Here is a 26,404-nt window from a genome sequence, read left to right as displayed (position 1 = left end):
CACGGTGATTCATAATTTTAATTAAAAAATTTAAGACCGTTAACATGTACTAGCAGTGCAAATTTTTAGAACGTCATACATAACCGTGAGTCACTATGTCTGTGTGTTTGTATGTATGTATGTATATGTGTGTATATATATATTTATACATATGAGGCAATGAAATATATTTCTATTTATGGGAATCTAAACCTTACCAAGAACCTGTGTCAGCCATAGGAGATGTGTAAATAGAAAAGGAAGAAGCTGGGGTAAAATGAAAAATGTAAACTATTCAAACTCCAGACTGCCATAAAAGCTGCCATGAAAGAAGGAGATGAAAACCAAAAACTAACTCCACATAGAGCAAAAGATCAATATTTTATTGATTGACAACAGACTGCTGTGTACTCATTAGTCAGTCATAATCCATAGGTGATTTCATGCCACTGCATTTTTGCCCTGGCTTAGCCGTGCACACATATTCTTTTTTTTTTTTTTCACTTTTCTACCCAAAGTAGTGTCTATCTTCAATATGAATGAGAGCCACCCAAGTTAGCCAAATAACTCTGTGTACTCAAGGTTAGAGTCTAAAGAAGAATGACTTAAAGACATGCGAAATGAGGACACAAACTCTGCTGGACAGTGCAGAACCTGCCATTCCTAACATCACTGCTCCATCCACTGTGTCCCAGTACACGAACCAGGCCACTGTGACACACATTATGGAAGAAGATAGCTGTTTGTAACTCAGTTCTAGTTGCCCTTCAATAGTAGATATTTGAGTGCTGGAGCTCAGCAAGTAGATATAAAGGCTGGCTACCTAGAAACTAAGGCCCTGTACTGCAAGTAAGAGCTGCTTGGCTTGCAATGACAATTACTAATTCTTGACATACTGTTAAAAACACATGTGGTTAATGGTGAAATGAATCAGGAATTGGTTCTGGAGAGTTTATAGTCTGCTGTCCACAAGAAGGAATTTACAAGCGTAGGAATGAACTGTGAATCAAAGACCAAGCATGTAAGGTCCTTAACGGGGCTTCAATTGCTGGCAAAGTGGTTTTAAATGAAGGAAAGTACAAGATTAAAGGGACCAGTATGAATTGGCTCTTGTGTCAACTAATAAAAAAATATATATTTTAGGCCTGTATTTGAAGGTATAGCAAAGGTAGTGGAAAAAGTCTTAAGGCATATTGATTATGGGAAAATGTATGTCAGCACTGTTCAATCTTGGGCAATCCTTACCTCTTGCAGTAGCTGAAAATATGGGTTTATGTATGTTCTAGAGCAGCTATGCCTAAAAAATTAAGTGCAGTTACCCAGTTTTGGGAAAGGACCTGTGGTGTAGTGTTTTGGCTGACTTCTTTGGGTAGCAATCCCAGTAAGGGAAGTGACCTTATTTCCCATTGAATTGTCCCTTTGAATGGCCCTCTCTGACTCTGCAGTGAAAGCACCTCCTATTCACAATTTCTGCCTGCTTTTTCAGCATCTTTTTTGCCCAAAGTATGGAAGAATATAATATTTACAAGGTGCTCTCTTCAGTGTTATTATCCATTAGAAAAATGCTTGTGCCCAGCTTTCCCTGCCAAGATCTGCATCTGTGAATCAGTGCTAATGCCTCATCATTATTCATATGCCAGACAGACTCTTAAATCCTCTCTGGTTCATAGGTGATAAAAGACAAATTTTTGAGATTCTAACAGCAGAGTGCAGTCTGTTACAAGGAAAACATACTCGAGTTAGGCTTAAAATATATACAAATCTTATCTGCATTGTTTTATTAAGCACTATGGGGCGGTTGTTTAATTTTTGTTTATAAGCAGTTGCGAGCTAGGACGGAGTTAAACTGCTGTTGCAAAATTACTTGAATGACTAAATAACTGTAGTGCCTTTTATCTGGTTTTCTTACAGCAGAGTGGGAATAGTGAAGCTGTAGAGCTGCACAGCTCTCCACAGAACTATGAAGCCGAGCCGCATTTGTGGCAAAGGATGTCATCCTGCCGAGTGAGGAATTCCTGGCCCACCAGGGAGACAGAGCATTTCACGCAGTTAAAGCATTCCCCGTGCCACTGACGCTCCTCAAATGAGATGTATTTGGCACCTCCAAGAGCTGAAAGAGAGTATGAAAAAAAAGGAAGATCTGAATCCATTATTTCTGGATTATGGTTCAGTAATGCAACAGATGACTTTCTGATGTGTGATCGGAAAAATGAACAAAAATGCGTAGTGTGAAATATTTTTTATTGGCTGAATTGAAAAACAACTTTAAAATTTAAACAGTGGCAAAAATTTCAGGCAAAGCCACAAGTTGCTTGCTTGCATATCCCTTTATGAGATCTGGACACAATGAGTTTATCAGAATGTCCATCCAGGTTTGCTGATCTTCCCAACAAACCCCATGAAATTTACTTGCAATATGCTGAAACGTATAGTCACAACTCTGAGTGAAATTTAATAATTAAGTTTCTTCAAGATGGATTATTTTGGAAATTACCAGATAATGGGATTCCTAGCAGAATTATCTGAAATAAAATCTCGTGGACTGAAAGAAATTGAATAGTTTTGATTTTTTTTTTGTTGTTGTTATTTTGTAGGTTTTTTTCTTTTTTTAATCATGCACATGTGACTGAGTATTCATCGATTTCTTTGTCCAGTGACATATGCAGCATGCACCTGTAAGAATCAGGCAGTTCTTTTCAACACATAACAGGATTAAATGCAGAACACCAGAAAACTTCAGATATCATAGACCAGTGACATACATGTCACATTAGAAATCATACATAAGTATACAAAGATGTATGAAATAGAGTCATGCTGCATTTGGCAAGCTTTCTAATTTGACAGGTGTGCCTTACCAGCAGGCAGTTAATCTGTTTTCAGTTTGATCACATTTGCATTTAAAAACAGAACTGAAGAAATCACAGAGGGGCTTGTGTATACTATCCTGGGAAGAGGAAAAAGAAGCATCTTTTTAATATTCTCAAGGAGGAATTTTAATACAGAAAACACTACATCAAGCAATGGAGGAGCTCCTTTGGGCACATAAAACAGCTCCTCATCAGTTAGGGAACATGTGTGATCAGTATGTCCTAGCAAGATACAGGACATGTGACACAGAGACAGTCTCTCTGATAGTTAACTCCTTCAGTCTTTCATTGTGATGATAGTATTTTTAATGTTTTTTTCTAAAGTGAAAGTCTTCTTTGAGAGGAGACTGATGATTCATTTCTGTCTGGTCTCCTTTAGAAGACAAGACTCACCTGTAATAGGTTTCTTGCAAGCAGCACACTTATTTGCATAAAATTTGCTGAAACAGTCTACGCAGTATGGGTACTCATCTTTGGAAATGAATCTTTGCCTAGACAGCTGAGTTTTACACACAGCACACACAAAGCACTCTTTATGCCAAGGCTGGTCATGGTAGGTCACTCCTCCAGAAGTTATAACCTAATGTATGGACAAACAAGGAGAGAGCAAAGAAACAAAGGTGTGAGTCACAAAGGATTGCCCAGTCCTTCATAAGTACTTCCACCTGCTTTCTCTCTTCCATTATGTACAAGACAAAAGAGGGTGGTCACATCAACTGTTTTTCATCTGGATTATCCATTTAACGAATCTGCAGTTGAACTCCACATGCTACTCTTTATAACTATATATCTATATATATAATTTATATGTTTATATATATATATATATAACTATATATTTTTATAACAGAATAACTGTTTGTTATTCTCAATTTTCTATCACAGTATAACCTCATCATTTGTAATAAATATGTTACTTTTAAAGAAAATTTTTGTATTGCACTGTATATAAGTGTTTAGAATCAGGCATGCTTTCAGAAGAGAAATTCTCAGTGATAGGCTGTATGTGAGAGAATTGATGCTGAGATAATAGCTAATCTCTAACCAGTATTTTGCTGTCTCTCAGCTGCAACAGTATTTTAAAGAGGAAAAAAGACAGTAAAGAAACAGAAGCAAAACAGAAAAGAGATCTACTTGGTCAGAAGAAGAAAAAAATCACATTTATCAGTGTCATCAACTTCTTTTTGCCAGCAATACACTCACAGCTCTGCACTGGTTATTTCTGAAGAGGGAAATTTCCAGTTGTTCTTTGGCTCCCGTATGTGTGGTAAAGGGCTGTTTTCACAGAATGTGTGAGACCGTACAGATAAATTTCTATAAAGATGAGCTGTAAGATAGTGTTTCTGCTATCCAGTCAAATGCATGATAGGGAATGAATGCATGCATGAATGAATGAATGAATGAATGAATATTGTTGGAACAGGAGGATAAAAAGCTGAAGAAACTTAAGTAAGAACAGAGATATCATCAAATTTCCCTGGGGAATATACTTTCAGGAAAATAAAGAATTTATTTTCTGGGTCATGTCAAGGAATAAAGTGATTTAAATAGTTTCTGATATCTTTGACATTCCAGTTTTGGGCTACTTTGTGGTTCCATTTGCTTTTCCAGTAAAATCTAAAAATTGTTGACAAAAATTCAAGATTTGGTTTGGCAATTTAATGACTTTGGGCTCAATTCTCATGCGTGGGAATTGATGCAAGTTTCAGAAGTAAAATGGTTTTAGCTATTATATAGGGGGACTGTTTGCATTCTTAGTTTATAAGAAAGAAATCCTGATTATTTCATGTAAGAGTGTTCATTTAATGCAAATTAAAGACTAGATGTAGAGACATGGGAATATATAAAAGTACTTTCTAAAGTTTAACTACTGAAGAAAAAAGTAGGCAGCATATTTTCCTGAAATTAAAAGCTTTTGTTAGAGGTAGAGGTTTACAAGTAATCATTACATAACTACAGGAAATTATAAGTTATTTGATGAAGTGAAAACAATAAAAAAAGTGCTTCCAGAGCAATGCAGGTACTAAAGAATAAGTAAAATTCTGCCATAAAAAGCAGCTTAAAACATTTACCTAGAGAAAAGTATCACACTAGAATATTATGATGCTTTGATTATTTTCATCAACAAGAGACAATCTTAAAACATAAAAAAATTGAGGGAGGGAAGGATTGATTTATCTGTACTTGGGGGAAAAAAGAAATCAAATCAAGCTTTCAGGTACCCACAAGGGTATCATCATGTATTGCACCGGTGGGACCCCTGAGTAGTGTTACCACAATTGAGTGTCACTTCATCTGCTAGTTATACTACATAGCTGATATATTTCAAGAAAGAATAGCCAAGATTGCAGATGATTTGCTCAATTCAGGTGGCTAGTTATGCATATGAATACATCTGAAAAAATAATGGAAAGACAGGCACATTTACCAAGGCAAAATCAGAGATTTTCGGGAGAGAAGAGCTTTACACAACTTTCCATTTAACGTTTGCTAAAAATTACAATCAATAACTAAAGAAGCCCAAAGCATTTGTTTTGGCAAATACGTTTATTTCAGATATAATCAGTCAGATTAGCAAGGGTGGACAGGAGACACTGTCACTGTTGGCTTTCAGTGTCCAGTGTCAGTGGGACTCTGCTCTTACTCTTAGCTCACCACACATTTCACATGATCCAGCCCTTTTTCCCATGAGCAATATTGTCTCATTAGGGCAATTTTTGCACTGTATGTTTAATTACCTTTTTGCAAGCATAGCAATGGTGAGCAAATTGCTTCTCAAAACAGGGCACACAGTAATTCTCATTGTCTTTGGTGATTAATGGTCTTGTTCCCAATGGTTGCCGACAATACTGGCAAACAAAACAGGATTCATGCCAGGAACTTCCCTTAAATTCCATTTTACGTGAACCTGAAAAAAAACAATGAAGTGAACAATCCTCTCAGATGTAGCCTTGTAATATAAGTTTTAAATGCTGGGAATGCTCTTGTTTCGAACCTTTTACCTCAGTATCAGATTACCCAAGAAAACAGGTATCTCCAATTTAATAGAGCTTCTAGGAATGCACTGAAATTTCAAGAACCCATTCAGTGACATATAATCTAGCAAAAGATGTACTGAACTGCCTAAGCTATGATTTTTATAGTCTACTCTTATATGAATCTTCTGGGGTTTCTTCTTTGTGATTATGCTCGAATTGCTCAGTTTCTATCAAACCAGCCAACTCAGAGATAATGTTCAGGTACGCAGCACTTTTATAAATTTGAGATTAATTTGTTGGATGTTTAGTACATTTATTATTGTCCTGTCTTCTGTCTTTCTTAAACTAAGGCTCCTTTGCTTATAAATGCATTATTTATCTTCATCAGCTTAAACTGGAACTTTCTAAAAGTAAATATTTTCTTCTGTGATACATCACATTACATTGACTTCTCCTATAGCTCACCATTTCTGTCCTAGAACAGCAATTCTTTTTATCATGTTTTACTAGATGCTTCTGATACAGCACAAGGACAGAAAGTTGCTCAGTTAAAGGTTTGTCAGAGGAGTTTCAGAGCTTTTATCTCTGTGTACAGGTGTCCTATCTTGATATAGAAACATAAGTCTAAGATATACACATGTATCTGGGAGCAATTTTTCCAGTGGATCCCCATCCATAACTTCCTACCTGTAGGTAGCATCAGACTGCACAGAGAGGTGCAAGGTGCTTTACCATCCTCTCCAAATAAAGAAGAAAATTGCTGCTGATTAATCCCACTGTACCTGTTTCCTGAACTGTAGGGCCAGTGGAGAAATTACTGGTTGTATTTAGACACAAAAGGTTTTCAGCTTCATCCCAGGGACCAGAAGGCTAATCTCACTGTCTTTCACAACTAGATCTTTTCAACACAGAGCTAGCATGCTGATGAGAAAGAGCTTAATGATATAGAGACTGGCTGGCATTCCCATGCCACTGTTGCACCGTTTCTCACACCTTCAGGCACTTGCTGCAAGGATTTAGACTCTGTGACAAAACAAGCAGTGTGGATATACACCAGAAGATAATAATGCAAACCAGAGTGTATTCTGGCACTTTTTTGATCACATCTAGTGAGGTGTGCCTATTTGACAATATTTTTGTAAACTATATACAATTTAAACAGGTTATAATCCTTAAAATGAACACAACTATATTGTTACAATATTTGTTTCCACTAATGCCGATTTTACTTGTAATGAAAGGGAAACAAACTGTAAAAATACAAAGTAGTGTTACAGGTTGAATACAACATGAGTAATCTAGTAGCAATAGTAAGACTATAATTTTGCACAGCCTGGATCTTACTGTTTGGCATTAAGATTTACTGAAAAATAAAATTCCAGTGTCACTGACAAATTTACTGATGTTCTCCGTTCCAAAAGTTAGGGACACATTTTCCTAAGCAAGCAGCTTCCTTTTGCAACAAATGGTGCTGTGGCTTCTCTCAGATGCCTGTGAAGAGGCAGCTTTTGGATAATCACTCTGCTGTATGAGCTTTATTGATGTTTTAGCAATGAAGTTTAGAGCATGTCCTGAACAGACACAATCAAAAGCTGAGAAGCAGTTTAGTGGAAAGTGCCAAATTTTCAAGGTTGCTAATGGCAGGAAGTAAGCCTATTGTAAACATGGACAGTATTATAAAATGGACTTTTATTAATTTTAGTAAAAATGCTGCTAATGATTTGAAGGCAAATTGTCTTGACAATTTAAACAAAATTTTTGTTTAAATTTGTATGCTGAGTGAAAGCACTGGTATAAAGAACACAAGCACAGGGTCTGGTCAATGTGGAAAACATGTCAATGACTTGTCCAATCTGGCACTCCTGCGCACAATAGCTCAGTTTGTCTATCTATGCTCACAGTGGGATATGCCTCCTAAGAACTGTAGCAGAACCAAGGACACCACATGAACACATTTTACCCTGCACTGAACTCTTAATATTTTTATAAGGATTCCTAAGACCCGTCAATGATAGATGAGATGTGTCTGCCTGCCTTCTCCCCGCTGCTGGGAGAGTGCTACACACAAAGGAAGAGTAGTCACCTCCAAGCTGCTCTGAAAGTCAAGGACCTTGTAGCTTGGTTATTCCAGGAGGTGGTTATTATTAAAAATGTGGTTCAATTTCTCAGCAAAGAGCCCCTGTTGTCTTACCAGGCATAATGGTTTTCTGGCAGTGAAAACACTTGGATGAATACTCATCGGAGTAGCAGTCAGTACACAGCAAGACCTCGTCCTTGGCAGCAAATGGTTTCTCCACAAGTGAGCGACTGCACTTGGCACACCTGAAGCACCCCTCATGCCAGTGATGACCTTTGTAGGCCAGATCCTCGGAGAAAGTAAGTTCATGTTAATCAAAACATTTATTTACAGTGTTTTTATCCCTCAGTTCCTTCCAGAACTAAAATGACAACCAAGGAACATTGCAGTGGTGGATCCAACCAGAAGTGTGCTCAGGAAAGTTGTAGGCACTCAACGCCACACTCTTGTGCAGACCTCTTGCAAAGGCCATTATGAGCTGCTTTGGCAGAATGTCTTTCCTTATGTAACATAGAGGTATGTTTTTATTGGAAGAATCGTATATTACATTTGTCTTTCAAGGGGAAACAAGTGATCAACATTTTTAATGTGCACAAACCACTGGAGAGGAAGCTCATATTCTGTAGAATTTGAAATGAACCTTATGTATTTTCAATGTTACAACTTCTTCTTCCAGCTGACATAGTGCTAAGTTATGTCAGAAAACAAGCAATTAAAATCTCATTGAGAGCAAAACAATTGTTAGTAAGATTTAAAAAAAATACTGCTTTTGTTTATATCTGATAAAAATCCCCCTGAAAACTTGGCAGAAAAAATGTTTGTTTAAGACTCAGTGGGCTTAAGGGATGAAAGAGCTAACAGTATATGTAGGAGATCCTGACTAAGAATTAAAAAAAGACCAAACAACAGATTTAGTTTTTCCACAGTTAGAAAAGTAAGGGGAAAATTCATCTCCAAAAAACCCTCCCAGCTTAAAAAATAAACCCTTCCAGGGCTCTTTTATAAGTAAGAAATATAAAAGGGCACAAATCCAATCTCATTGTTCTCCTTTATCATGCCCCTGCCTTTTAAAGAGCTAAAAATGAAAGAAATATCATGCTTCATTTCAGGATGTGCTGAGCACTTTCATTGCATTAGTTAGCACTCTGAACCTTGCAAGAACTAGGCTGTCAGCCCAGAGCAGCCCGAGGCAAAGACTGGGTGAAAAGGAGAGGAAGAACACCAAGATCTAGCCCCTTGGCAGAGGTGAGACAATCAGCTGCAGATGTCTGTGTGTCACTTTTCTAGATGTCTCTAGCCAGGTTCTCTCCTTTCTTACCACATCTGCTTTTTTCTCCCATTTTTTTCCTTCCACTCAGTCCAAAGACATGGCTTTTTGTTTATGATCTTCAACAACTGTAATCCTGTCACTTATTTAATTTTTGATTTTAAAGGTGAAATTAAGTGAACCCAAAGCATGTGCCCTCCTGGTGAACCTGACTGGTGCTATGTTGCTGTGGGTAAAAGGGTGATGAGAGTTTGAGAAGTGTCTTCATCCAAATCGGCATTTTCTTTGGATGATTCCTGCACTCAGATGACGTGCTTTGAAGTGCCTGGGCTGGGAAAGCCTTCCAAAAGGTTTATTTTAATAACTTTCTGTCTTTTTATTTCTAAGGAACATAGGCAAAGAGAGCATAGTGAGAAGGCGACCAGTACAAACTATACTTGGCAACACAAGTACTTTTTGATAGGTTTCATTTGACCTTAAAATTCAAAGTCGAATATACGTGTTCTAAATTGAAGTATGGAGTACTAGAAACTGTGTCAAATATCAAAGAGGAACTTGAATTATTGATATTGCAAAATATGGAGAGGTGAAAGGAAGGACAAGGTCAGGAACACTGCTGCTAACATGCCATCTGTGACATCAGCAAAGTAAACATAGAATTTAGCAGAAATTAAAAAATATTTCATTTCCAAGAGAGAGAGAGAGAATATGCAAATTATAAACATGTTGTCTTCTCAGCTTGGCATCTGCTTGTCAACACCTACAGGAAAAGTAATTTATTCAATGCTCAAAATATTTTTTCAATGAACATCTCACAGAAGTTCCAAGGTGTCAATCAATCTGATACACTGAATTACACCACCCACCTTATCACCCCTCCAGCACTGTGCAGCCTCTGCTGCCAGTGAGTGACTGCAGGTGAAGGATGGAGCCTAGCTGAGGTCCACACATACACCACAGCCTTGCTGTATGCTTGGGGTATATGCATGTGCAGATTTCCTCACCTTTGATCCCAGAGCTTTCCCATTCAGGGGAAATAGCACTGTTTCACTCTGCTGTCTGTGGATGCACAACAGCTGTGCTTAGGTCTCTTCACCAAGACAGGGATATGCAAAGGGCTGGATACCAAATCTTCCATTAAAGAGTTGGATTTGTGTATAATTTAACAAGGAACAAAAAGTGCAAGCTAAATCTTTACCTTGGAGCTGCACTCAATGGGTTTCTTGCACTCTTCGCAGGGGTTGGCGTACAGGCTGTCGTAACATGGAACACAGTAAGCATTTTCATCTCTTAGTGCATATTTCCTGCCACGGAGAGACTGCAGGCAGAAATGACAGTCTGTGTGACTGCTGGTCATCCTGCTGGAGCCCTCCACGTGATCTGCAAAAGATGGAAAAATCAGGTGATTCAGTGCATGACCATTTGCTTGCTCAAATACCAAGTAGTGCTGCATTACCTGTGAAAGTTAGACAGGCATTTCCTGGTCATTCGCAGTGTCCTAGGTTTCTTAATGCTGGTTTGTTCTACAATAAAATGGTAGCCTTTAACAACATACACTGCAAATTGTATTACCTACATGATGGGGAGCAAGAGGGCTGCTTCAGCTTGTTCCAGCATTGTTTCAGGTCAGACACCTGAAAATGAAGCCATCTTCAGATTTATGTACAACTACTGGCATTATCAGCACTATGTACTGGATTTTGAGATATGGTTCATCCAGAAGTCAGGTAATGGAGATAGAAGCAATAATTCAGAAATGAAACCAACTGCAGAGTTAAAAGGCCAAAGAGAAGAGACAGGCACTCTGTAGAGTCTTCCTGACCTTCTCTTGATACTCCTGTCTTTCTGCTCATTCCTTTCTTTTCAAAATACCCCCACATCTGCCTGATCCAACAGAAGGAAGACAAGGGACTCCAGGATATACGACTTGTTTTTTGCATTATCCCAGCTGTACTGCTAATGTTTGGTGGCACTGTAAGGTCACACAAATACCCCAGGAGAGCAAAAGAGTAAAATATAAAGAAAAATAAACTAAATCATAAGTCAAACAAAATCAGAACTTAAAGTTTCCCTTGTTGTTATAGGAAAAGATTGTTTTTTCTTACATATTTCTTTATTGCTGGATTCCATGCTGGCAGTACCAAAATAATGTGAGATAGTTTATATTTCTGTGCTGGACAAGTGCAGGAAATACCACAAGTCTATTGAGAGTCAGTTGTGTGAATTTCCCATCCTTCAGTTTTCTGGGCTAAAGAGGCTCGGACAAACATCCGAATCTCAGCTGCTTATAGATCTGCAATAGTGATTGTTTTAAGGATTGTGGAGATGAAGACTTATTTCAGTCTTCTTATTGCTGGTTGGATCATCATCAGTCTGCTAAAATTGGGTCTTGATTCTTGGAAATGAAGGAAGAAGAAACCAGAAAGTTCACAGTGAAGAAACCCCAAAAACATCTGCTGGGCTCATTGGATTGCACTCTTCATTAAACTCAATGGGTGTAGCTGCAGCCAGCATCAGCAATCATGAATTTTAGAGGAGTTAAAAACAACTGGGGAAGGTCTCTTAAAGTATTTACATGTCAGTGACTTTGGGCAGCTGAAATTTTTTGTACTTTGAATAACAGAACAATTTAATTTCTCTTAACCAGATGCAGAGCCTGAGAATAAGGAAGAACATACAGAAGACAAAATTAGAGGGAGTTCTTATCCATGACAAAGCCTATATCTAGTCCACTTAGAGTCACACCCTCATAATTTGTTTTTATACACTCACTGACTGTCTTTTAACCATGGTTCAGTTTTAAAAAGGTATAAAATATTTTTCTGGGTTTCTGCTTCAGTAAGCTCGAAACCAAAATGAGCTGTGAGAAAAAAACAATTACTGCAGGTTTCCATTGGCACCAGTGCATAAGGTCAGGCATTTATTACTCTGTTCTGGGAGGTGTACTAGTAAAATAGTGGAAAGGGGGCAGGAAGACAGGCTGTCATACTTATTTCAGACCAGAAGTAATTACTTGATGGGAAAACTTGTTGCTCCTGTAAACTGAAAATCTTTAGAGCTGAATTGATATACGGTATTTCTTACTGCCCTTAATATTTGCGTCAGCCAAGACAGGGTGCAGTAAGGAAATAAAATAATCTGGAACACAGATCAGTGGGAAACATGCTTTCTTAAAAATATTTCTGATGTGTTTTATGCGGTATCCTTGGAAAAATAATAAAACAGGGCTTAAATCTGGACTTCCATTTCCTTAAGATCAGAGATTTGAATGTGTAACAAATAAACAAATGAACACACTTGTAGAGGGAAAATTACATCCATCAGCTTGTACATTTACAGAACATGGCACATAAAAACCAGGCAGAGCTCAGTGCATTTAATGCACAATCACAGTCATGACCAAAGTCAAGGTTAAGTTTTGCGCATTTTGCTCTGTTTCGGGAAAGAAGTATAAACTGGTGCCTAAGGACACAATCAAGGAGTGTTTGTGGTTAACTGTGCTCCATTATCAAGATCACAGGACAGGCTTGAAACTGGGTTTCAGAGGATTTTAATTCCTTTTTTTAGTGGGAATTAAATAATGAACTGTCTTAGAAGATAACCCTGAGTGACCCACCTTACTGATCCCCTCCTTGCTGGATCAGTACTCCTGCTTCCTGACAGAGTTCCACCTCAGCCTAAACAACAAAATCCAAATGGGGCATTCATGAAAAGTTTTGTTACTTATAACGCATTTTTATTGTGCAAACCTCACCAACAAATAGCTTCCCATATCTGTAGAAATATCTCCATTTTTAACTTCTAATGAAGGTCAATCAGGTTTTTAAGTTATCAAAACTCTGCATACCAAATAAGTTTCTTTAGCAAGTGGTTCTCTTGATTATTGCTTTTTTCCCCAGGAAGTCAGTCTGTTCCAGGAAGCCCACGTCGTGTGCACAAACAAGACCTGCTACTATAATACTTCAGAACTACTGAATTTGTAACATAATTATCCTTCTAAACCCCTATATGGATATGGGAGCAAAGTGCTATTAGTTCTGTTCTAGATGAGAATTGTTGCTTAAGAACTTTAAAAAGGTACCCCCAAGAACAGAGTCAAAGCCTGAGAGTGTCCTCTGATAGAATGTTCAAGTTGCCCAAGAGTTTTCTTTAGAAAAACCTTCAGTTTGACAATGAATCATGATAAATTTGGGAATGAAGCAGCAATGGTATGCTAAAGAATGAAGATTTTTGCAAACCTCTTGGCCAAGGTATGGGCAACCTTTGAGAACTACTTTTACCATTAGAAAATGCAAAAAAGGTGAATCTTGTCTCTCCCAGCACCATTTATCCTTTCTCCAATAAACAGTAATGGTACAAGTGCCACACAGTTAAGTAGAATGTTTTTCTTGTGCTTTGATCCTAATCTCTAGAGTAATATGTTTACTTTAAGTTTGCTGGAAGCTAGACTTTGTGTTTTGAAGGTCAGTTAAGAAATCTCTGGAGATCTGATGTTATTCACTCTCATGGAATGAAACGCTGACTCCAGCATTCCAACTGCTAACTCGAGTCCTAGGCACAGGGAAAGACTGCCATGTCTCCATTCCTTGGGAAAAGACGATTTTACTATTTAAATTGGAACATTTTTAATTGGAAGCTAAATTCTGTTGATTTTTATGTACCTGGTAGGCAGGGATACGTGGTATCATTTTTAGTGTTAAGAATATTCCAAGGAGGTGAGAGAGACGTTGCCAAGGATGTGAGGATATTTTAACTGGAGTCCCTGGGGTCAGATTTGAGAATGCAGCAGTTTCACGGACTGAATGATAAAAAGAGACGAAAATAAAAAAACAGATCTGGCAAGTCAGCCTGCTGTTAAAGCAGATTAAGATAAAATTTAACTACAACAAATTAGGACAGGGACTTTCTGGACAGTCAAATGATTTCCTATAAAATGAAGAGCATTAGAAGACTTCCCTGAAGAAAGCTATAAGAACATGACTGTGAAGGTGTGAATCCTGATAAATATGGAATCATCAGGAAAAAAATTCTTGTGTTCTCACTGGAGCTAAAAGGCAGAACTAGAAGGATAAAACTCTCAATAATTTATCTTGAGGTTTTCTATAAATATATTTTAATTTCCCTCACATCATACAAGAATAAAACACCAAGAAACATTCATATTACTCAGAAAAGAATTAGTATATACATATGGATGCAGATATGTACATACAGGTAAAAATATTCTATCTTTCACTTCATGGCTATTCTAATGGACTATTTCCCAATCTAAATATACCTGCCATTGAACTTCATCATCCTTTTCTTCAAGAACATACAATTATTGGAATGAGGCCCCTTCTTAGAGGGCATTAAAAAAAAAAAAAAAAGAGAAAAAGTCCTTTGAACAACACTGAAGGATAATAAAATAATTTGATCTCCTATGAGGATGACACCCCAGCAAGCTGCCCCAGGCACTTGTTCATTTTCAGGTAAGTGCATGTTTTAATTTTTAACGCAATTTGCCTTACTTGCATGAATTTGCTGACTTCATTTTCCCTATTTCTATTTTTATAGAATGAATATAGAAATTTATGCATTAAGGGCTCTGTAATATTTGTGTTTCTAAAAATGGCTACAGAAGCAATAGGAATTAAGGGCGTATATTACAGATCAAGTGAAACCAAGAACCCACAGGAAAGAAAACAGAGATATTAACTCTGAACTATCTTATCTCTGTGGCACAGGACAGTGATATAACATCAGGTCCTGGAAGCATCTGAGTACAGAGTTCTTACTGATTAAATTCTCCTTTAGGCAGCCAGGATGGTTGCCAAATAGAACACAGCTGTAACATTCTAACCATCCCACTTCATGGTCCACAAGTGACACTGTCTTGGTGGGGTGTCAAGACAAAGCAGGTATTTTAGAGGTTCGTCTGGTAATTCATACTGAATCGTACTGTGTTTACACATCCCATGACTACAAGCAAAAAGGGCAAGAGCTGTGGCTTAACTAAGGGATCAAGCATCTTAGGAATTTTTTAATTTTTTCCTTAATTGGTATTGCTGTCTACTTTGTTTACACCATACAAACTCAAATGGTGTAGTCAACTAAATTCTTGCCTCTTTTTTTTTTTTTTTCCTGAAATAAAACCCACATTTTTTACAAGTTTTCACATAGTCTGGTAAAGCCAGTGTTTTCTCCTGTGTCATTATGGAGCTCATTATTTTCTGACTACTGTCAAATGTATGGAATAAATGAAGTGATGAAATAATTCAGCTGTGCACTGTTGTGACTTTCAATGTAAAATCCTTTCAGTATTAGTTGTACTACCCATACCGAACCATAAAACAGGTTTGAGGATTGCATCTGTTACAAAGGGCTCATCTGACAAAGAATACTCAGATTAACTGGTGATTTAGATAAGACAGAGTGGTACCCACAGCAAATTGGCAGATGACACCACAGTGGGAGGAGCGGCTGATGCACCACATGGATGGGCTGTTATCAAGACGCATCTCCCCAAAACTGGAAAAGTGGGGTGACAGGACGTTCATCGGGTTCAGCAGGGGGATTGCAAGGTGATTCTGTGATGGGCCACAGAAAATTTATCACTCTGAATGGCAAAAGAGGGAGGGTAAAAGTCTCCACAAACCCTCAGTATTCTCTTATGGGCATTGCAACAGGAGCGGGGGCATTCTCATAACAACAAAACAGGTCCCCTGAAGATGCCTGTTTTTTCCAAGTACCCTTTGTTGCCTTGACACTCACAGTCTGTGATTAGGGAATCATGAATGATATTTCAAAAAGTTTAAATAAACAGAAAGTGGAAATTACAAATGAAGACATGCACTGAAGTCCTGATCTGAGACTTCCACCAGTTAGTTCATCCCTATTGTGCAAATCATAGACTCATAGAATTTTAAGGGTTGGAAGGGACCTTAAGGGTCATCTGGTTCCAACTCCAGTGCTGTGGGCAGGGGCATCTCCCACCAGACCTGGCTGCCCAGTGCCACATCCAATCTGGCTGTGAAGACTTCCAGGGGTGGGACATTCATATCTTCTCTGTGCAACCTGTTCCAATGCCTCACCACCCTCACCATAAGGAATTTCTTCCTAATGTCTCTAATAAACTTCCCATATTTCAGTTTATACCCATTACTGCTTGTGCTATCACTAGTATGCCTGATGAAGAGTCCCTCTCCAGATTCCCACGAGTCCCCCCCTTCGAATACTTGTAGGGAGCAGCATCAGAGGAGCATTTTGGATCCACCTCTGCTAGAACAGCATCTGCACTAAATGACTGCCCAGCTGGGCAGAAGTGCCCCATCTCAGCCATACACTGACACCACCAGGCAGGGACACACCTCCCTGAAGTGACACAAGCATGCCTTTTGGGCTAAAAGCTCTCCCGGGCAAAACAGTAATAATAAGAAATGATATCTGTGATACAAGGGTGACTGAAGTGCCTGGAGGTCACCAAACCAAACAGTTTTTCCACTAACAAGAAGTAACAGAATTTCAATAGGGAATGCTGATTCTAATAGTAATCTTTAACGTCGTACTGAAAAATGCAATTTCTCATCTTCATCGATGTTTTAGCTGTAGAGACCAGATTTCCCTGCCCTTCCATTTTATTTCAGGAATAGCAATATGGATGAAGATTACTCTATTACAATCTTTTTTTTTTTAAAAAAACTACAACAGACTATACAGCACAACTTTTTCTAAAAGGGTTTTTTAAAAGCCTGTGACCTACTTAGAAATGCTTTAAGAAATAAAATGAGAAAAATAAAAAGTTCAGCAGCAGCAGCATTGTTAGCAACAAGCTAAAATTGGAAAGGATTTTTCATTACCCTGCTTGAAAAAAGAAAGACTTGCTTCCCCCAAACCCAAACGTAAATCCCCCAAATGATAATCAAGCATCTGCTGCAGTGGCTTTTCCTCTTATCTCCAGCTGTGCTATGCCAGCCTGAACTAATTTTCTGAGGAAAAATATAAACTGAGACACAGCACTCTTTTAATAAAAGGATGACACCTTATCAAAATTAATCAAATCTAAAATTTTCTAGTCTCAGCCTTGTTAAGAGATTATGATGAGTTAGATAGCATTACAGCTTAGGTAAAACAATGGCTACTGTCAGTAATACTGGGATGTAAGATCCCTACTCCAATTATCATTGTTCCCAGTTATTTTGATTTGTAGGCCAAATATTCCATAGGCCAGTTTTGCTGCTTGCAGTGCTCAGTCAGGCTTGGCTGATATCTTTTCAAGCTCATCTCTGAAAATACAGATGATGTGGCACTGCAGACAAGCCCTATTACACCAAGAGAAAACATTGTTTGTAAAGCCACTGCTGTAGAGTCTAAGAAATGCTGACCACTGCAAATGTAGCACTGCAAATGTCTTCCCATTATATGGGAGATGTCTGGGGTCACCACTGCTGTGTCACTCTCCAGTCCTTCCCAAGACAAAACAGGCTTCAAGATGGGCAATTTCAAGAGGCAGGATCAAGTAATAATGGAATGGTTTGGGTTGGAAGGGACCTTAAAGATCACCTATTTCCAATCCCCTGCCATGGACAGGGACTCCTCTCTGTAGACCAGGTTTCTCAGCGCCCCATCCAGCCTGGCCTTAAACACTGTCAGGGATGGAACATCCACAACCTCTCTGGGCAACAAGGAGAGAATGAGTAAGCAGAAACATTGAAGACAGCTAGAAACAGTCTGGTCTCTACCCATGGACTTTGGATTTTTGATGACAATTAACACAGTAGGTATGGGTATGATATTTAGCATTAATGACGCTCTGCACTTGCACTGTTTTTGGAAAACAGAGATATAATAATAACAGCAAAAACATATTAAAATTCATATGTATATATTGCATCTGCTAGGTAGACAGACCATGAGGCATCTAATCTGGTAAAGAAAATTTGAAAGAAGTGTGACTCTTTGTATTCTACCATTTCTACAGTAATGAACAGGTTATATGATATAACTGAGACAGATGGCAAGAAAGGTTTCTAGCAGAGCTCACAACAAACAGCCAACATGAAAATATGCCGTGGGTACTCTTCACCAGAATTATTTGCCTTCTTTCTGCTTCCCTCTAAGTGCTACATGACCACCTGCTCTGTCTTCTCTTAAAACGGATCACTTAGAACACTGGCATCTGTGTGCAAATTAATGTAGCTGAATAATTTATCACAATTCATGGATGTCAAATTAGGTGATTTAATATTTTCTGGAGTTTAGGGCTAGCATGCTTTTATCTGTTGGGCAGTGCTATGCACAATTCATTTATGAAGTCTCAGCATGTGCACCAAGGTTGCAGTTACAAAATAGTGCAATTCAGCTGTGTGTGCACCAATGAGGTGGAATTATGTCAGGGTGGTTTTTTGCTTTTATTTCCTGCTCTGGGCGCTCTAAACTCACTGTGGACAGGAAAGTCTTATTAGTTTATCTATGTAGGTGCATCAAGGACAGGCTACTGGCTTCTGAGCTGAGGGAAAACAAAAGATTAAATATTCAGATTATACATATTCTTTTACATCATGTCCTATATTCAGTGTTGATAGTTATCCAGCACATTTCATTCTAACACAGTCAAAGGATATATGAACTCACAATGTAAAAACAGTTTTAGAACTGTTCAAATTCCTTCAAAAGGAATTTTGAAGACAATGAATGCTTTTAGAAGAAACCTTTTAGGAGTGGGGCTGGTAGAAAAAAGAGCAGGGAGTGGAGGTCTTTGGCTTTTTGTTTGTCTTTTACCAGAGAGGAAAAATAACAGTGTCACCAGGACAAATATAGAATAAAAAATGGTGGTGGTTTTCCTTTTTTGGCTCTTTAAATATGTGTCTTTGTGCATCATCCATTAGGCAGGCAAAAAATGTTAATTAAAGACCTCTGAATTCTTAAGCAGTTGAGTAGATAATGTGCTGTTAAAGAAGATAGGAGATAACATAGTGTTGACTCAGTTTTCACTTGAATCTTCACATCCTGTGAAGCAGCAACAACCAGTCCTTACAGAGATTCAGCCCTGTGCTCCTGCCAGTGATATTTGCTACCTACCTGAAGCCTTTGTGACTCTTACATTACCTGTTCTGGCTTCTTGGGAGATAAAATCTGCAGAACAGTTATGTAACTGGGTATCCTAACATTTCCCTTAAACCTTAAAATCTGCATCACACATAAAACATTTTCTTTCTATTTAAAATAGTCTAAAATTGGCTATGATTTAAAATTAGTAGACCGTAGTATTCTGTCTTTATTATGATGTGAGGTTACTGACCCTTCAGTAACAGCCCTGCTGGGATTTCTGTAATGTTCTGATATGTGAAAAAGTCTTTGTTGTTGTTGTTTTCTTTTTGGCACCATGACTTTCAGAGTGAATTTCTTTTTATGATTATAAACACACACTATCTAAAAATCAATTCCAGTGTATGACTGAGATTATCTGATTGAAGGAAAATTAAGGCTAAAATTTATCTGAACACCCAAGACAGTCAACATTTGCTTCAGACAAATAGAACCCATCACCAAATCTTAGAATGCTAGAGGAAATTTGGTAAGAATGAAGAAATTCCTCTCTAACATTAAGGAAAGTTTTAAGAACACATAATTTAACTCAAGGATAGTGTGGAATAGTGAGCCCACTGATACTAGTAGAGTCTGGCTGATGCAGATTTACTCCAGTGATGATGTGAAAAATGTAGCAACAACCATCTTTGCAAACCTAGAATGGATTTTTGGTAGAGGATGGTGCTCAGAGACCATAATTCTGACCAGCTGTGTTGCAAAAGGTTGGTCTGAGGAGTGGGAGAGTGGAACACAGTAGCAGAAACTGCATCAAGGAACAAATACAATCCAAAGCCTTTTTGCTAATTTATGTAAAATTTATGAAAAATTTATTAAAAAATTTCAGTAAAAAGTCTAAGCAAGTGATCAAACAAATTAAGAATTCTGCTACCGTATTTTAAAAAAATCCAATAAACCCAAACTGTTTGAGCTTTTAATTTGAAATATTTCTCAATGCTCTTCAATTTTCAAGCACTAGACTAAACAAAGATTGCCAATTAGAAGACCAGCATGAAATAGTTTTGACTCCAAACATTTTTCCCATGCATGTTAGATTTTTGAACTCTAATAATGCCACAGTTTTGCATGTTTTAGTACATAAATCAATCATTATGTAGCTGAATTTGAAACTTGAAGAGCTCACTTGAAAAAGACTGAGCTCAATAAGCATGTTTAAGCCTAATACTATTATGGGTTCTGATAAATAGAATTAAAACCTAAATCTCTGAGGTATTCTACAGCCTTCCTTTCAAAGGTTTCAAAATGCTTTTCTAACAACAGTAATAACATAATCCTAAAACACATTTGTGAGTTACTCGTCTACAGAAAAGGTCAATACTTGTCACAGCAAAGTAATTGACTTCCTCAAGGCCAGAGAGCAAAACTGCAGGAGAGGGAACAAAAGAAGCCATTCACTGCACCTTTGCCATCAGATGGGTCTGCCCATCAGGCTACATCCACAGCACTGGCCTGGGATAGCTAAAAGCAGTGTACAAAGGTTGCCAACTGGTCAACTCCCAGTGCTAGAGGTAGAAAATACTTCCAAATTTAGCCAAAGTGATGAAATGATGAGTGCTCCAGATGAGCACTTTGCAATTGTCCTTTATGACTCTGAGGTTATGATGAATATTCTTAAGCAAAATGTTCTGTTAACAACTACACCATCCTCTGGCACTTGGTCATTCTTGCTTATAATTCTGCTACCTATGTACAAAGACACAGTTCAGGAAGATTAATATTTTTCTGACTGATGAAGCCTCTTAAGTGTGAGGTCGGCGACCAGCTAGGACAGCCTGTTCATATCCATTACCCACACTATGCTGAGATGCGCAAGAATTAACCAGTCCTTTTACATGGACATTGAACAAATTCAAAGGCAACCCTAGCTGGGAAGAAAAGTAGCATACTAGCATGAATGAAGTAGAATCAAAGAAAACCCTTAAGTCTAAGAAATGGGAACAAGTAGGGATGATAGGTGACGTACTACATGGCAACATGAATAGGGATATTTATAAAATCTAGCTTAAACCTGCTGAAGCTAGTGAGCAAGGCACTTTTCTTAGCTAAAGGACAGATATAAATTCCTCTCCAGTGTGATTACTAGCAGAAATTAAACTTAGCCATCATTATGAAGGAACTAAGGCAGTGTATCTTCCCTTTGCGAGTCTCATCCTTCACTTTATCGCTGCTACAGAGGTTATGTCATGGGGTTTTATTAACTTGTTTCCTTGGAGTCATGTTTGCATATTTCCACAGAAATGTCCTTGCTTGATCCCTCTGACATTTTACAGGAAAACACAAATATATGAAACAAGGAGCTCACAGCCTTCTTTCTCATAAGAGCTGCATGCCCCATTCTCAGAAGAATGAATTCAGCTGCAGCAGCCCAAGTGGAGCATCAGCAGCATTTCTCCATGCCAGCTTCCAAACTTAGGACTCTAGAGATTTTAACAGAACATTTGGACTAGAAATGATTAATTTACGATCATCATTTACCCTAAATTGGCAGGGAAGTGTGGAGAAAAAGTCAGCTCAGATTTATTATCCAGGTGATCTAAAAGCGTCGACAGCACCAAGATCTTGAGTTGGCAGGAGGGCTGCTCCTTCCAACAGGTTTGGAATTTCACCCTCTGATTTTGGGTTTGATGCTTGGAAGCATGCTAGTAAAAATATTTCTTTCTGTCTGTCCATGGTTAGGCAATACTAAAAGTTTTTAACGGTTCTTTTGAGAAATAAAAGTCTGGTAGGGAAAATAAATGAAAAAAGCTGGGATTATCGGTAGAGAGCTGATGGAAAATATGTCTTACCATGTCAACCAAAAAATACACGCTTTATAAATTATGACTGCCTAAAAATTGGAGACACCATACATGAGAATCTCCTTCAAGCAGCTTTTGAATTAATTTTTCTCTAACCCTGCAAGGTAGTATCATCTCAATATTCTACCAATTAAACACCCTTGTATCAAAGTGACTTTCCTGATCCTGCAATAAAATTACATGGGATGACCATCAGCAATCTGTTATAATGTTAATATATCAAATCCACTGCAGTTTGTTCTGTTACTGTACAAATAACAACTTGTCACACAAAGAGAAGAAAAATATTAACACAAACAAAAAAAAAGGCACCTGAAAGTTAATTTCTCAGTGTAAATACCAGACAAAATTATGATCCCAAAAATAAAGAAAGAAAACACAGTGTCTTATGGAGGGAGAATTTGGAGATACTTGTTGTTTACAGCAATATTTTGTCTTCTTATAAAAATCAGCTTGGAAACTCTTTTACTTCCAAAATAAAGAGCAATCCACATTACATGCTAAAATTACCTACGCTAGAACCAAGTGACTTAACAGAAAAGACACTATCTAGAATTTTTTTCTTACACAAGCTAAGAAAGCTTGCTAGGAGGTAAAAATGTAATGGGAAACAGCATATTCATTTTTTGTTGGATGGTTCTTTGGAGTAAACAAAACTCATCCTCATCTCTTTACAAAGGAAACCCCAAACAATCTTACCGCAATTTAGTGGGCGAGGTATTTAGCACAATGAAAAGAATTAATAAAAACATAATTTTAATTATTTATTAAGTGTGGTATCTCTTTAGGAACACAAAATTAACAACATAATATATATTTGGAAATCTGCATCTAATTTATTCAGCAATTTTGTGAGGAAAAACTTCCCGCATACTTGTTCAAAATATTAAATTAAGTGCCTTCTATACAAACATGTTTAAAGATTATCAGATAAAGGAATAACAGAAAAAAGCCTCAATACTCACATTTAGTTTTAAGCTGCTTCTCTTGGTAACTTGTGCGGCAAAATAAAGGAAGGAGTAATTACATGTCTTCACAGAAAAAAGCATTCATCAAGTCCAAAAGAAACAGAGCACTTTGCCAGAGCTATTTGAGGGTCCCATCAGAATTTGCCTGGATGGGGGAAGGCTGAGGGTCAGTTTGTTTCCCTTAGACCTCATGACATACAAATATCTGGCTGCCTCACCACTGAATCAAATCATTCTTTGACATACTGTGTTTACAAATTGCAAATACATACCATGTAGGAGGTTCTTAAAGGAACATATTTCTGAGAGTTCTCAAAAGGAAAAAGGCATTTCTGTTAAAAAACAACCATTCAGAGCAAGGGGAAAAAAGAAAGTAAGATGGAACATTATTCATCCCCAGATACACACTGGTTCATGCATAATGAATCCAAAAGGCCTCATGTGGGCTTGTAACTCAGAAAATTAAAAGAAAAGTTGCAATTACTAAAGTCTGATTGTTATATACAGGAAATGGGGGGCGGGGCAGGGAAAAAAAACTCCTCCAGTTTCAGGAAAGATGTTTAGGGACATGGCAGAACTCAGAAGTTCTGACACATCTCAAGCATTTTCTGGGCTGCTACAATTTGCTGCTTTCCAGCAGGTGGGAAGGAATTCACACAGGATTTCCATCAATGTGGCAGCAATGGACTCCTCTAGGCTCTCTCTCAGTATTTCCCAAGCCTGGATTTTGAGTCACAGTCACCTCCTTTACCTTCTGCTTAGACCCAACAGGGGCCAGCTCACAGACAGGCTCCTGCACATACACAGCATTCAGAGGTCCTTATACTTTGCATATGACTCTATGCAGACCCTTAATCAAATGAAGCTGAAAGTAAGGATATTGTGTCCATTTAAAATAGCAGGCAGGAGTTAGGCAGAGTAAAGAAAGGATGGCTGCTTGTGGTATGAACCACAACTGACCTCAAGGCAGATTTTTCCACAACCAAGAGCCAATAGATCTGAATCACTCGGTCTATAACGTCAAGTGGGTGGGAGCTGTTTTGTATCAAAGATAGAAGGAAATGTTTGAATGGTTTAAATATGTATTATGTAATCTGTGTACTTTGGTAAAATTGCCAAATCTGGACATGTTCTGAAGGTTATCTGTGTCTCACAATTAAGACTGATCCTCTGACTACTATTGCCAAGACCTGATGATCTCTGCTTGTGGTCTTGTTAAACCTCTCCAGACACATAGCCATTACTTAGACAAGAGTGATCTCTTTCCTCCTATTGTAATTTCTGCTATAAGCTTTATTTATATCAAGCACCTTTCACCTGGGATTTTAGCAGATTGATGAGAGAGAGGAGTTAGATATGAATTTGCGTCTAGAATGAGAATCGTAAAGTTTTCTTTTGTCTTTCCTTCCAGAAAGAAAAAACCCTGATAGCATAGTTCTTAACCAAGTACCTTTACAAGTTCATAAATCCAATGCAGACAGAAGTATTTCCAGAGCAGATCTGTTGAGAGAGCTAATGACACTTAGAAATACTAACACAATATGTTCTTGCTGTCAAGGACGAGAAGTTCAGACACATCCTACAGCACATCACTTTCCTTACGCTTCAAAGACTACCCTCAAATCTGTCTAAGCTGTAGATAGAGATAACAGCTGTATTAACAGAAGACAGGCCCAGAGAAACATCTGAAACAATCAGGTTTTTTTTCAACAGGTACAAGTACAAATGAGGAGGTCAGCAAAATCCTGTTGTTTCTTCTGACTACCAGCTAGATGATGTCTCTTGCAGCTCCTGTAACACTTCCTGAAATACAAAGAAGCTTATTTTATCTCTTTATCTCTTATTTTATTTTATCTCCCAGCACAACCTGTCTTGACCAACCTTTCTCTTCATGTTGAGAGTTTGGGAAATTCATCAAGCAAATGGTGGTCCTCTTTAAACTACTCAAGTTATTAGTTCCAATTTAGAATATTCATTTTTTAAAGAACAAAACCTCAAAGAGATAGCATTACTTAACAATTCCTAAAAGAAAGACCTTGTTTTCCTGACCAAATATCTTTGGCATTTACTGAATATGTTTTGTTATTTGGGCTAGCATAGAGTATCCATAATGAAGTAGAATTGTTCAAAACATTTGGGCAGCATGTATTTGGAGGCAGAGAAAACACTCAAAGGAGAAATACTACATGTTTTGTTCTTATATTCTTATATTCTCTAAGCACCCACTTTTGGCCTCTGCTGGAGACATAACACTGGTTACAGTGACCTTCAGTGTGACCCACCACAGTCACTATTCTGTCATCTGCAAGAGTACTAAACTTCCTATTAAACAACAAACATCAATCTACCAGATTTGTAGGTATTTCCATTTTCTTGGCCTACTGTTACTTACTAGGAAAAACATTCAGGGATCAACCACAGCTCGAGTAGCCTTACTCATGAGCCTACAGAAAACAGAACTACTATAGCTTTATCTGAACAAGCTCTCAGATGGATTCATGCAGACAACAAAGTCCAATGATATTATTTAGAAATCTGTGCCAAATTTTTTTAAGAAGCTGTGCAAAGAGAATTGAAAGTTCTAACAGAGCAACAATTTGCTTAATTCCAGCAGATCTGCAAGTAACCAACTACAAAAGTCATCCTTTGTCACTTAAAAAGAAGGAAAGGCAAGGCTGTTGTTGAGACAGGTATTATTCTACCTGTGGCTAATTCATCCACTCCAATCTGACAGTAGCAACGAACAAGGTTATGAGAATATTTTTAAGTGGTTGTGTATAGGCAAATACACGCATCTATGCATGTCAGTTCATGAGATGAAGTATATATACTTAATATACTTATATATACTTATACTATATATGAGTTTATGAGATGGTGTTTAGACACCATAGTCAAAGATGAGAGGCTGACATTAGCACTTAAAACCAGAGTAAAAGTGTTAATTTGTATACTTTGTAGTGACCTTCATTTTCCTAGATAATCCAAAGGGCATTTTTTTGTCATGTTTTGTGAACTGCACCTCTGATTTTTAAGACAAGATTACTTTTCTTTCCACATACATTCCTCCTAGGCAGAGGAAAAAAACCTGTGAATTAGCAAAATTCCTTTTCTTTCTCTTTCAGATGTTATACTTCTGTATCATAAACTAAAGACTGAATTTCCAAATCAAGAAAAATACCTGAGACACTTTTCCAGCCATGTCTCCTTGAATTCTGTTAGTAGCCAGAAGATATCGCTGAACTGTAGTGCTTCCATTGCATCTACTTCAAAGAATCCATTTTTTTAATCCTTCTTATAACATAGGCTGGAATATAGCAAGTTCAACACATGATGAAATAAATTCTGTAGTAAGTTCATTATAATACCAGCATAAAACTG

At 37.8% G+C, this 26,404-nt stretch overlaps 1 protein-coding gene across 8 annotated transcripts; it reads right to left on the bottom strand.

The window, feature by feature from the left end:
• On the bottom strand, positions 1-23,528 carry FHL5 (four and a half LIM domains 5). Of its 8 annotated transcripts, none has more exons than XM_086876571.1 (8): positions 23,296-23,498; positions 23,021-23,168; positions 12,788-12,848; positions 10,370-10,551; positions 8,019-8,193; positions 5,588-5,757; positions 3,243-3,429; positions 1-2,089 (listed from the first exon to the last, which is right to left on the bottom strand). In XM_086876571.1, exons 4-8 carry the CDS (start codon positions 10,526-10,528, stop codon positions 1,938-1,940), a joined length of 843 nt encoding a protein of 280 aa, XP_086732697.1. In that variant the 5' UTR covers positions 10,529-10,551; positions 12,788-12,848; positions 23,021-23,168; positions 23,296-23,498; the 3' UTR covers positions 1-1,937. The 8 variants fall into 8 exon arrangements, with proteins under 8 accessions (XP_086732697.1, XP_086732693.1, XP_086732694.1 ...); XM_086876567.1 differs by lacking the exon at positions 23,296-23,498 and adding an exon at positions 11,277-11,827 and having other exon boundaries at positions 10,370-10,805; positions 23,021-23,115; XM_086876568.1 differs by lacking the exons at positions 23,021-23,168; positions 23,296-23,498 and adding exons at positions 11,277-11,827; positions 13,833-13,969 and having other exon boundaries at positions 10,370-10,805.
• Positions 23,529-26,404: the final 2,876 nt, after the last annotated feature.

This window comes from Cyanistes caeruleus, chromosome 2, assembly GCF_971803275.1.
Source record: "Cyanistes caeruleus chromosome 2, bCyaCae1.hap1.1, whole genome shotgun sequence".
Classification (NCBI taxonomy): Eukaryota; Metazoa; Chordata; class Aves; order Passeriformes; family Paridae; genus Cyanistes; species Cyanistes caeruleus.
This window is presented reverse-complemented; position numbering and strand designations above follow the sequence as displayed.

Excerpts from the sequence above, each read along its gene's own strand:
- FHL5 (XM_086876567.1), bottom strand. The coding sequence starts at position 10,624 with ATGCAGCACTACTTGGTATTTGAGCAAGCAAATGGTCATGCACTGAAT. Across the intron at positions 5,758-8,018 it reads CCAGAAAACCATTATGCCTG|GTTCACGTAAAATGGAATTT; the intron begins GTAAGACAACAG and ends GTTTTTTTTCAG. Across the intron at positions 2,090-3,242 it reads TTGCAAGAAACCTATTACAG|CTCTTGGAGGTGCCAAATAC; the intron begins GTGAGTCTTGTC and ends ACTCTCTTTCAG.